Source organism: Pelodiscus sinensis, chromosome 1 (assembly GCF_052426305.1).
Source record: "Pelodiscus sinensis isolate ZL-2025 chromosome 1, ASM5242630v1, whole genome shotgun sequence".
Taxonomy (NCBI): Eukaryota; Metazoa; Chordata; order Testudines; family Trionychidae; genus Pelodiscus; species Pelodiscus sinensis.
The window spans coordinates 161465217-161478540 of NC_143052.1; the positions used below are offsets into that span (position 1 = coordinate 161465217).

Genomic DNA, 13324 nt, shown 5'->3' on the forward strand with positions numbered 1-13324 from the left:
CTGCTGACACAGGATTGTGAGAATGCAGAGAAGCAGTCTGCAAAAATATCTCCTGTGTCAAGAATTCATGTTTTAAACTCCTCTTCCTGTTTGTCTCCTCAATTTACTTAAACCTTACTGCCTGCAGCCTGCTGCATGACATGTAATTTACCTTCTGGCTCACCCAGGCAGTTTTGCTGTATTACCATGAACTTGAGACGTTAAGGATTCCCCGCGTTTCCCCCTTCTGGACTATTGTGCGAAGCAGACCCTTTTACAATATAGTGATAGTGACATTTACCATTGGAAGTGTTCCTTCCCTATCAAAATACATACAGCAGCTTCCTATGTTGAGTGTCCTGCAAAACATTCTGAAGGTTACAATTCAATGCCTTCATGACAAGGGCTGCTTGCAGCTGTCATGCAGTGTTGTATCTGGAAGCGAAATTGTAACCCGTGGAACTGTCTGCCACAGGAAGCCTAGCTAATCGGAGGACCTGTGGCTGAGGAAAGAACACATCTAGCATGCAAACAGGTGAGGTAGGCGTAAGCTTGGACGAATCTACTAGTGAAACTAGTTCCAGTGCTGGAGAGCTTTCTAATCAGTAACAAAATACAGGACTATGCAGCACTTTAAAGACTAACAAGATGGTTTATTAGGTGATGAGCTTTTGTGGTCCAGACCCACTTCCTCAGATCAATTTGTGGAAGAAAATTGGCACTGTGCATGAGTGGCTTCCCACAGAAAAGGCAGAAAGTCGCATGTTGTACTAGCTAACCTTTTCAGGTGGCCTTCAAAGGCCATGCTAAGTAGACTGTATATCATTCATCAGCCTGGAAGTGACAAGGGCCTGGATCAATGGGCAAAATCATTACTAGAATAAAGACCTGCAAGCACTGTGATGAGCCATAAGGATTCAGCAGGCCATTGCTGTCACCTGAGAGAAGTAATAGAACAAATAAGATTCCAGGATAAGACAATGTAGGAAGCAGGCTGATCCCAAGCAGCTGTACAATGTCCTATCCACCAGCATCACCTTAGTATGCCCTGGATTGATTCTAAACTTCATACAGTGGACAGAACCTAGGAAGAGAAATAGAGTTGAGAGTAGTCAGTTCACTGATACTGCAGACTGAAATATGTCAGCCCTCTACAATTGCCCCAGTACATGGGGACTGGGAGAGACGAGAGAATGGCACCTTGGACTCACCTTGCACTTCAGAACCTCAGCAGGCACAAGCAGTGAATCCTCAGAACCACCTGAATCTGTCTAGTGAGGAGCAACCTTCAGCAATCCCATCCATCCCGCCAGGTCCTGCAGACAATCCAGCAGTATCACTCAGGAATCCTATCTGAGGATAAAACCAGCCTGGGTGTCTGACCTCTGTACATCAGAGCAGAGCTTCAACTTAAGGAAAAAAAACGTATCTTGCATTTGGTCATATTTCTTGATCCACATTTGTACAGTATTTAGTTATATAATTGCTCTGTCTCAGAAGGGAGGAACACGCTTCATTTTTCCTCCTTTCCCAGTTTCCCTTATCAGAATAACTCCTGATTATACAAATAATAGAATTTATTTTGCAAGCCTCCATGCACAATATCCAAGTACTTTCAGGCGGAATTGTTTGCAGAATCGAGGCCATGGTTTTCAATTAGCAAATGAGTCTCCAAAAGATTATTGTGCTTTAGAAGTGTTTAAACTGACTTTTTTTTAACCACAAATGCATATTCTGTGTATCAATAGTATAAGGAACAGAAGAGCAATGCATTGGTTTTAAAGCACCCCAAATATTGTGATGATAATTTTCTTTATCCTTCTTGCTTTTTGCTACAAGATGAAAAGCACTATGTGGTGGCAGAAATACTATTAAACCAAACATTGGAAATTCCGTGTTTTGAGAATATAACTTCCGTAAATTGGTCCAAGTATCCTTTGAAATGGCTAATAGTAAGTATAACTATCCTCCATCATTGATTAGAAAGTAAGAAATAAACCATAGTGAATACAAGTGATGTACTTTGCTGAGGGGGATGCAAACAGTTAAAGTAAAGGTTTGTTAAACAAGTAGTATATATGCTATCTGTACCTGAGTAAACATCAGACTGTGACAAGAGGGAAGAGAAGCTAGAAATGCAGTGTTGCTACAGAAGACAATGCTGCATACTTATCCCCGGAAACAGTGTATTAGAAAACAGCAACAACCCTTCCCCCCCCATCCCTCCACCACACACACATATTGCTATAATACAGGTTGCACCTCCCTAAACCAGGATTCTCTCCTCCAGCAATAGCCATGGTCCAACAGGACCATGGATGTTGCTGAATGAGAGCTCCCCAGGGCAGGAGGGCCAGGTGGTGAGACCCCCCGTACATGGCAAGGCTGGTGGTAGTGAGGCGAGGGCCTTAGCAGCCCGATGGCGGTAGCGGGGCAGGCCAGCAGCCCCATCTGGTCCACATGCCAGCTGGCAGTGGGGCTGGAGCAGCAGCTATGGCAGCAGGGCCAAAGGAGATGGCAACAGGGAGGGGTGACAAGCTAAGAGGGCTGATGGCAGGGGACCTTCCCTGATCCGGTGAATTTTCTCATCCATACCGCTCAGGTCCTGAGGGTGCCAGACCAGTGAGGTCCAACCTGTAGTTCAGTTTTTCACAAAATAATTTAAACCAAAACATGTGTTGGTAAAGGCAGTAAAATCGGTAAAACTGAATGACTCAATTAAAACAGGCTCTGCATCATTTTTAATTAATTTAATTCTTGCCCATTATAATGAACTTTTGTTTCATAAGTAACATGCCTCATGATTTCAGAAATGGAAAGTGAGGCTACATTGGGATATTTTTTTTCTTGCCGCTAGCTTTGATTTTAAGAATAGGGGGAGGGGCGAAAGAGGTCACACGACTGTGAAACCACATACAAAACACGTTCAGAAGCTCTTGGCTTGGAATTGAGCAGGTTATTTTTTGTATTGCATGTTACTTTTAGAAGGAATCTTTATTTCCCCTCCCCCCACCACCTTTGCCTTATAGGATTGTTCTTAGTAGTTCAGAGATGATCAGCAAACTGTCCTTGACATTGCTCATTATTTTCTGTACCTTTTTTGTTCTTTTTTTTTGTTTGAGGTTTATATATTTTGACACCTATTACTTTTGAAAAGCTTGAATTGATGGAATCTTTTTAATCCGACCATCAAAAATAAACATAAATCCTATTTCTCCCAGTGGTTCCATCCCCTTTGGTTGTCATTGGATCTCCACAGTTTTATACTAGATTATCCTAAATGTAGCAATTTTCTAGGGCAAACCTACACATTGTGCTAATGTGTATATATAGTTAGTGGCATTAATTCAAACTATAATCTGGAAAAAATAAATAAAAAATATAGCACTTCAGCCTGTGAAAATATATGGTACATGTTGAGATAATGAGTGTACAATCACACAGAGAAAGTGAATAAATCCTAACGCTAGGCATTGCTACTAGCTCTGGCACATGAGTCAATGGAAGAGGATAAAGAAGTTCAGCTTTCCAATTAATTTAGTGCAATTAGAAATTTTAAAAAAAATCAAAGGATGAAGAAAACTCTTATAATTTTTCTCCATTCTTAAATGTGCTAATGTTGCCCCACACTGTGTGGAAGGGTAGCTGTCGATGGGAAGGACACTGTGTAGTCAAAACCACAGGTCTACCCTTCAGGAGACTTGACCATAAGCTAGTCAACCAGCTACTCTAGGTCTGTTTCCTCCTTGTATAAAATGGAGACCATGGCCATTTTTGTGATATGCTCTGAGATCCAAGAGTTGAAAAGTGAGTGAGAAGCTTAAATATGAGTAGTTTAAATGTTGCAACCATAGGTTGATCCTGAAGGCTTTGACTCAAAGAAGGTGAGAAGGAAATGATTGTGGTGGAGGGAGGCAAGAGTTTGTGACTAGAAAAAACATCTGCCTGTGTTTTTAAACAGGGGGAAAATGGACATGAAGAAACAACTCTTACAATCAAAGAGTTCTACCACCAGGATGTGAGTAAGACTATTAACCTATTGTACAAGGAAAGAATTCAGCTAGGTGCAAACAATGAACTAAAGATTTCCCCAGTAAAAATTAATGATGACAACAAGGTGTTCTCTTGCTATGTGAAGTACCATCCTGAAAGAATACTGGCAAGCACCACCAAAGTGAAAGTATTTGGTAAGTGGTTTATGATGATTCTACCTTTTTTGTATTTAAACGACTTTTGATTCATGCTACACAAACAGCCGTTATGTTCTTGTGGGTTTATTTTCTGAAGTAATTCACATTTAGTAACAAATACTTGAGGCCACCTGCAACGCTGAGGAAAGCATCTCTGGAAAGCACCATGGACACATAATATGCAAATGGACACATAATATGCAAACAATTGTGCAAGTAGCTCATCTCTATCTGCTAGTTTGCATGGTAACAGTTGGGGATTCATGCACTTTCACAGTAAATCTAATTATGCCCTTGTTAACTGAGAACACATCGAATTGTGGCCCTTATTGGCTTGTGACCAATTCAATTATAAATCACGGCCAAGATTTTAGTAAGTGACTATGCTTTTGGGTGCTGCTTTTATTTTATGCCTAACATTAAAAGGGCCTGATTCTTGGGCTGGTCCACTGTGAAAAATCAGTTGTCACAGACTGGGCACCTACAAATCCCATATTATTATTATTATTATTATTATCAAATCTTGGTCTTGTCTGTTTTAAATAGTGTAGGAAATCTCATTTAAAATGCCAGTGGACTGCATTGTTTGCTATGTCAGTGACATGGGGAATTGTGAAAGTGATCAATCAGCTTTATTGTACACTGAATCTTTGAAGGTACAACTTCAGGGCTGCTAAAAAGAATAAGCACTGAGCGGAGGGTCTGTCAACAAATCCATTATATAACCTCCTGCTTTCAAGAGTTTTCAACACAGCTCTCACTGGGATGATGCTAACTGCGAAGATTCAGCAAGGAACAATATTTTTTTAAAACAATGTTATTTTAGACTCACACATGCTGAAGTGAGAGATCCAAAAATAGAAGCTGGTCTGAGACTTCCTCTTGTGCTCATGTGAGTCAAAAATGGTTTCTTGGTTTAAAAAGTGACCTTTGACAAATTAGTGGTGCAACCTGGATAGTCACTTGAGCACTGACAGATATTTGAACCCACTACAATTAGAATAGCCTTTTGTTCTGCATCCAGTATGTGAGACATTAATATCTTTCAATTGCTACGACTGTAAACTTGTGTCGGGGTGGCTGTGCACAGAGACACGTACGCCAGCATGTTAGCAGGAAATGGGAAGGGGGCAGAGGTAGAGCAGACATCAGCACAAACTAGACAATCCAAAGCTTTTTGCTGTGCTTTTTCAGGGCCCTGAGGTAGCCTCCGTCCAACCTGAGCAGCTGGAATGGAGGGGAAGGGTTCTGTGCCATATATAGGTTGTCTTGGGAACCCTTCCCTTCCTTGTCTTCAGTCAGCAGAAAGGTTGGAGGAGGATTCAGAATCTGACTTGAGGTCTCTCAAATCTTAGTCACACGTGTAGAGGAGCTGACAGCCTCGCCAGGCCCCGGGGCAAGGTGTATATGTGTGTGTGGGGGGGGGGGGAAAAGGCGGGGGTGACTACACTCCAAGAAGGGTAGGGCTTTGGTTGGAAGGGGCAGGGCCAGGGGCAGCCAGCCGTCAGTGTCACCCTGACTGCCGTGTACTCCCCTCCCCACGTGGCACTCAGGTGGTGATTTAAAGGGCCTGGGGCACTGCTGCTACAGAAGCCGAGAGCCCCAGGCCCTTTTAAATCACCAGGCTCCTGAGTGATTGTGCCCTTTGCTCTGCTCCAAGCCTGCACAGAAGGCAAACCACAGGTCAAGGGGATTGCAACTTGCTTCTCTTTCTCTTTGCTGGTATTTAATACTTTATCAGGCTAATTGACTAGTGTTCACTCTCCTTTCTCCTCCACTGTGGTGATGTCAATGTTAATTCTTATTTCTTTGAGTGCAGCTTTGGTGTATGTAATGTATAGATAGCGTAGGCCAGGGCTACTCAACTTTGGAAGCCCCGGGAGCCACAATGATACTCACAGCACATGCTGAGGGCCACAGCAACATGTGGTTGCATGTACATGCAAATATATATGCAAATAGCTTCTTTCACACAATGCCCCAGCACTCCAGGCATCTCTTCCCTGGGAGCTAGAAACACCAACATCCTATACCCGTCGGTTCCAGCCAGCCCGTCCACTTGTATCTTTCAATGCTCACACCCACCTGGGAGATGCCTTGCCGTTGTGGAGTGTGTTCCCAGTGGAGGCCATGTTCAAAGGACCCTACCTGTGGGCCGCGTGTTGAGCCCTATGTACACCCAAACAGCACCTTGGGCTGCAAACAAATAAGGCATGGGCCGCATGTTGAGTAGCCCTGGTGTAGGACATGCTCTGCCCAGCTGTTTCCCTTTTAGAGTTCTGGAGCAGAGACTGAAGACAAGTATTGTTGGGAATACCCTGGTGTAAGAGCATCCCTAATAGGCATACAGCTGGCATAGCCAGCTTCTATGCTTCATTCATCCCTTGCATGAGAGCTGGGGAGGACAAACAGGGGAGTGGCCGTAGCAGAGTGACTGAGCAGTTCCCAACCCTCATATGGTCATTTGGGGATTACAGCTAGTCATCAGCTGCCCTTCTGCTATGGATATTGAACGGGAGCTGTGCAGAGAATGAGGGAGCTGTTGCTTTCTCCCAACAACTTTCCCCATCTCACTGCTGTGTCCCATTTTACCTGGGCACAGCAAAAACTGACTGTATGTAAGAGTCAGTGACAGCAATTAAGTATCATATTGGGCCTATAAGTCTCATAGGGATGGTCATGTTAGTCTGTAACTTAAAAATGAGCAGACCCGTGACTAACAAAACTATATAGAATCGTGAGCTTTTGTGGGTAAAACCAACTTCCTCAGAAGAGTAATTGGGTCTGTCACAGTTCAAGTAAGATATGATATAAAAGCCAAACAGAGGGACCTGACAGAAATTGCAATTTCCTATAAACACCACTGAGTAATTTTGGGAATTGGGTTAATAAAAGATTTCTTGAACTAAATATTTAGGAAACATGACTTTTCATCAACAGAGTGCTCTGAGTTAAGTTAGCAAGAACAGTTTTTCAGTCTGAGCTTGCCAATGATTGACCAGTCAAATAAAAGCACAAGGGCAGAAACTGCTGTGCTAAATACTGAATTTCTATTGGTCCTGAAACATCTGAAAAGATCCTAGAAAGCTAAATGGGTGCCAAACAATTAATAAAAGTTTAGAAGATAGATGGAAAAGACGTATTAAATCTTCTAATTCTTTTTCTCATAGATGCAGGGTTGAACAATCGTGCACTTAACATAATTGATTAAAAAATTGAAAATAGCTTGGCCAATAATAAACTTGGGCTTTGGAAAAATGATGAGTGGACAAAAATGGCTAGGATATAATAGTCTGGCCAAATCATGCAATATTCAAAATATAGTTACCAAACTATTTCTGAAGATTTAAAAAGCATGGCTGTTTTGTTCCTGCCCCATTGTTATTCATTCCTCTCTACTGCCTAGTGAAATCTAGTGTTGGAAACAGAATATTTGAAAGCACCAGTCTCCCAATACAGTATCTGGAGACAATATCTGGACCCCTCCAAAACCACTCAACAAAACTGACTACACATGCCAAAGATTCCAAGAGCAATAAGACACGATCGAAAAGATCCACAGTAGGACTTGAACAGAATAGCTTTGCATTGTTCTGAAGTGACAGACAGGTCTGGGCAGAATTCCTCCGTGAAGTAGTGTCATGATTCTATAGAAGCAAACTGGGCAAACGTTTTGGAACAGAGAGCAAAGGCAACACAGCTGAAACAGGGAAAGATGTAGGTAGGAAACAGGAAGAACCAGAGTTCACAAAATAAACCCTTGGTTATTTACCTGAGATTTCCAATCCAGTTTTGCAGTCCAAAGAGAGCTGGATAGTTAAGACAAGGGTGAGAGAAGCATTTGGTGGGGGGAGGGTTAATCCACATTTGTTGAGGCTCATCAGTCACTAGTCACAATCTGTCTGAAGGGATGGTAACTAATAATGTCTACAGACATTAATTTAACGATCTGAATATTCACTGGTGCTACAATGCAACTTTTATTTTTGAATGAGTGGTGACCTGTTGTTTTTAGAAGAAAAAAAGCATTTACACAGGCTTAAAAATATTTGCAAGCTCATATTAGTATAGTCACCTGTATTCAAACAAAACACACTGAAGGCAAAAAAATGCTACTAGTCTTCCTCCTCCTATGGCTATGACCATCATCATTCTATGTATAAGGTGTTATGAACTGACTTCTTGGGTATATGTGTGTCAGATACTAGGATCATTAAAAAACAACAAGATATATTTAAGGTCTTGTAATAGCTACTTCTAGTATATTCTAAGTGCCAGCCTCTTCAGGAGTATTTAGTGTGCACTAACTACCCATGTATACAGTCATTATAAAAAGGTGTACGTTGAGCTAGTATCCATTTTAGGCAATACAGTATTAAGACTCGTGAAACGTTAAATTACTGTGGTGATTGCTGCCAGTTTCATTAACATATGTTTTATTTGCTTTCAAGCCAAACCAGAAATCTCCATTGCTCTCCAAAATCGTTCCAATGGCACTGTGGGAGAGGTGAGTGATTTTAGAATTTACTGAACACTCAGGTACCCCAGTAAGTCACATCATTTGAGTTCAGTATTTCATATTTTTTTTAATCTGAGGTATTTGTGAACCAGCTTATTGGTATGGAGCAGTGTATGTAAACTTGACATAAAACACAACTATTGCCTCCAGCTGATTGTTAAAGATCCCAGAGCATTTTTGCTTGACTACACCTTCATGCACATCAAGGAGGCAGTTGTTGAGGATGATCCAAGGGGATGTTACTAGCAATTTTGGTGACAAGAAATTGGAAAATGCAGGCTGTTTATCAGGAAAATGTCTTTAAAGAAAGTTCTACTAGGGGGACAGCCTCACAGGGGAACTGGTGGAAGGGCCCCAGATGTCTTGAATAATTAGTTGCTAATGGTTGATTAAAACTGATTGTTAATAAGGTAAAAGAGAGATGGGGCAAAATGCCAAAGTATGCTGTATCCTGGAGGGAACAATTCTGCATGGCCTTCGTAGTAGAGGGGAAGGGGAGGAATGGGCAAAATACAAATCCATATCCTTTGCTAGTTGGTCTCTTAGGAGAAAGGCTTACTGAAATGCTTCTAACTGATGAAATTATCAATGGATTGTTCAAATGACACTGCTGTTCTTCTCCAGCAAGTTAGCCCCCATTCCAAACCATTGAAAGCTTTTTAGAAATTAGTGCGAAGCTCAGTTTTTCCTCAGTTTTAAGCCAAACCCTAGGTCTTTGCAACAGCTAAGTGAAGTTGTGGAAAACACATCACTCCATTATTGTGTTAGCCAGGCCTGCCAATGGGGGGGAGGGCAAAGGAGGCAGTTGCTCCCATGCCTGGCAAATCAAAGGGCCCTGAGGCTGCCAGATACTGTGCTTGTGAAAGCAGAGGTGGCCAGAACCCTGGGCCCTTTAAATCTCTGTTTGAGCACTGCCCCACATGTTCTGTGTAGTTCTGAGGGTTGGGGGAAGGGAGAGGAGGTTGCAGCCTGGAGGGCTGATTGCCTCAGCCCTGTCCCTTCTGCATGAGGCCCCACCCCTTCTGGGAGCACAGAGCCAGCTTCCCCACTTTTGTCCCCCCACAGGGGCCCAAGGAGGCTATTAGATTCCTGGAAAAAGAGTTGATTTCCAGGCACTTGCTTGCTGGGAATAATGCTGCCTAAAGAAATTGAATAGCATTCTTGCTATGTCACTGGGCACAGATAGGCAAAAGTGACTATGGAATTTGAATCTGTATTGCGGGGAGAAAAAAGAGGCTGTAAAGCTAGAATTTTGCCTTGCACTGGCAATGTTTCCAGTTACATAACACTCCATCCGGTTTGTTTTTTAACCAGCTAGTGCAAGTTGAAATAGCCCATTAACCTTTCTAATTTCTCTTGGGCTCTGACCAGCCCTGGCAATCCCCAAGATTAAGGTGAGGGCATCAATATAGAGGTGATGCAATCCCACCTTTGCACAATCTGTTTGAAAAGTGTGTCCTGTGTCTTAAATTGCCACACTCACCACCCAATGGCAGCCTTTTGAGTTTCTATCATCTCTTGTTTCTCCATGTATCACTGCCATCTGCCAAGAGAAATGTAGCTAAGGCACATGGCTTGCAATGTCAGTAGAAGACCTCTACAGAAAAGAATCACAGATATGAATACATTAACAATTATGGACGTTAAGAATCTTTACCCAAATCTTACAGCTCAGATCACATCTGGTATAAAATGGATCAGTAGCCCGATGGGCATGAACTCTGTTTGCATAGTTTTTGTCCAGTCAGATCTAGCATTTAGATCAGTAGACAACTGAAATAAGTTCTGTGATAGGGAAAAAAACAGTTCCTCTGTGAAGGCTGCCAGAAGATAAAACTTGCATAAACCACATGCATCCTGCTTACGGATTAGCCACGTGTCAGACACAGAACATAGAATTGTCATCATTTCTCCCATTATCTATTTTAGTGCACAATTTTCAATACCGCAGTCTCATTTGCACTCGCCTTTTTGTGTTTTAAGAGGTTTTAACTCTTCTCATCTAGATATTGAGCACCTTCCTCCTCTGTTTTAACCCCCAAAAGGAATAAAAATCCATTCTGGACAGCAGAGTGGTACTGAGGATTAAGACACTGTGCTCCCTCTAAGCTGTGTGGCTTACCCTTGATTAGCAAAGCCACACACATCAGGCTACTCTGCAGCCGCGTTGCTCCTGCCCTCTGCCCTGGAGTACCTGGCCAGCTGCTCCAAGGGACATTCCTGCTTTCCATGCAGAGTGAAGGGAGGGGGCACATCCTCACAAAGCCCAGTGGCACTCACAAGAAGGTTCATTCAGACCTCAGCAGCTGCAAGCAGCTCCCTCCTGCTCTTGAGCCCTGCCTCCCTTCCCCACTCTGTGGAGAAGGGGTATATGGTGTGGGGGAGGGAGGGGATGGAGACACACTGACATCAGTGCCCCCCCTTCACTCTTCACAGAAAGCAGGAAATGAAATCAAGGAGACTGTGCCTGAAGAGTCCCTGAGAATCCAGACTACTACAATTTTGTTAAATAGCCATTTATTTGATAGGAATAGTACTGAGATGTCATTCTCATCTCACTCAGGTCACTATCACAAATGGATGGTAATGGATTTTCAAGCCTCCCAATCTGGCCCAGATTTCAGTGAAAGATCTATATTGAGTGTGAAATGCATATACATCCCAGTTAAAAGTCTTTTGAGCTAGATAAATCTTACCTTTGATGTAGAAACAGAATGAACTAGATAAGAAAACACATCCTCATAAAAGAGAAGTAAATGGTTCGTACTAAATTGGAATGGCTAATACGTTGGAACAATTTTGTAGTATTATTATTTGTAAGCAATATTTCAGTAACGTGAATTATGTTGGAAATGTTTGGGTTAATAATTTGATATATTCTTGCTATCCTATAGGCTAGTCTTACCTGTATTGTAAGGAAGGCATTTCCCAAGCCAAACCTCACATGGTACGCAGATGGAGAGATTCTTAACGACCAGTTGGAAGGTAATAAATGTTAATCAGAAATAATATTCTTGTAAGAAGATATAACCAGACGAAAAGGAGCTGGTGCTACACTATGCCTGTAAGGTGAAGGTTTGTGGGTGCCCATTTCAGTGCAGAGGGAACCAGCAGTGATGGAAACGACAACTTGGCACAGTTGTGTTTATCTGATTACATCTTTGAACTGAGTTAAGAAACCTTACGCTGTATGAGTTTGTTTTGCACAACTAGCATTTGGCACTGCTGTGATTCATGGAGCAGGGCAGAAAGGGAGGCCTAATGGCATTTCCATCTTATTTTCAGAAACATCTGTTGAAGCTGAAAATCTAAAAGACGGTGAAGGTTTATATGAATTGAGATCAATACTGAAGATACAAAGTACAAACCAGTCATCCACTAATCAAACATTTTGGTGTATGTGTAGTTTTCCCTTCCTGGGGAATAAAACCTGGAATATTTCATCTGAAGAAATTATAGTTTCTTCTGGTAAGTTGTCATCTTTAATTATGATATATCTGAGATCTAAAACATTAAGAACCCAGAGTGCATTGAGCTTTCTGTATCTTAAAAGTATTAATATAATAATAATAATTAACAAACCAGGCTCAGGGAAATACAAGATTGCATGCACAGTTTCCAGGTAAGACCTTCACTGTGCTAAGAATCTGTCAAGTTTAAGCTACCACAGTTTAAAAAAAAAAAAAGTTGGTTTCCACATATGTGGAGAGCTCATTCCATTTACTGTAATACCACTCCCTGCTTGTGCTAAGTATAAACTGGCTTAGCTACAAGGCACCCCAGTAAATTATTAATAAGCATTTTACAGTGTGCACTCCCGGGGAAAGGCATGCATATGCACTGTGCAGCTGTCTGGAAACTCAAGCCTTTCAGAGTGAAGGATGAAAAAGGCTCTAAAGTTAGTGAAACCACAACCAATAGGCAGTATGCATGGAGCCCTCTTAGAATTGTTAACATCATATGGGTGCTTTGCATTCTGCTATTGTGGGAGTTGCATGGAGAATTGCCCTGCATTAAGTAGTCAAAAACCTTTGTTGATGTGCGGTAATAGCAACCTACAGCATAACTACATTCCCTGGGGATGCTGTAGTGGCTATAGAGGAATCTCTTTTCCAATTCCATAGTTAAGGAAGGGGTAACAGTCTACTGACACTCAGATGCATGCCACCCACATTCATGTCTAGTGCACTGATCATATATTTGTCACTGGGAGGGGAACATGAGTGATTCCTTAGGGCCCAGTCCTGCTACGTATGTCCAGTATTAAGTTGAAAAAGTTAATAACTATGTTGTTTTGCAGTCAAATTTGATTATGAGTATGCTTCTCAGTCAGGAATGTTTACATGACAAGATTTAACTCAGACGTTGTGAATTTTTTCTGAAGGGGAAATAAGTGTGTGGAGGGAATTTCATATGTACCTAGATCAAAAATAACTGAGAAGATTTTTAAAAATAATCTCGTTTCAGCAAACCTCAAATGTTGATAACTTCAGTCCCAAACCAAAGTTACACAATCAATCAAATCAAGGATTTGCAAACTTAACTGTAGGATTTACTAAGATAATGCTCCTTTACAAAAATATTGAAATGTTTATTTTTAAGGAAAAATCATAGTGTTCTTGGGAGAGCTGCAATG

The 13324-nt window shown here is 41.8% G+C and overlaps 1 protein-coding gene across 1 annotated transcript in view; it reads left to right on the plus strand.

Moving 5' to 3' along the window:
* CD96 (CD96 molecule) overlaps positions 1 to 13324 on the plus strand; it is a 38664-nt gene that overhangs the window by 6693 nt on the left and 18647 nt on the right. The window contains exons 3-7 of the mRNA XM_014570360.4: positions 1819 to 1931; positions 3941 to 4166; positions 8621 to 8676; positions 11583 to 11673; positions 11974 to 12156. Of these exons, the coding sequence (XP_014425846.4) occupies positions 1819 to 1931; positions 3941 to 4166; positions 8621 to 8676; positions 11583 to 11673; positions 11974 to 12156 (669 nt within the window). The remainder of the gene's footprint in view (positions 1 to 1818; positions 1932 to 3940; positions 4167 to 8620; positions 8677 to 11582; positions 11674 to 11973; positions 12157 to 13324) is intronic.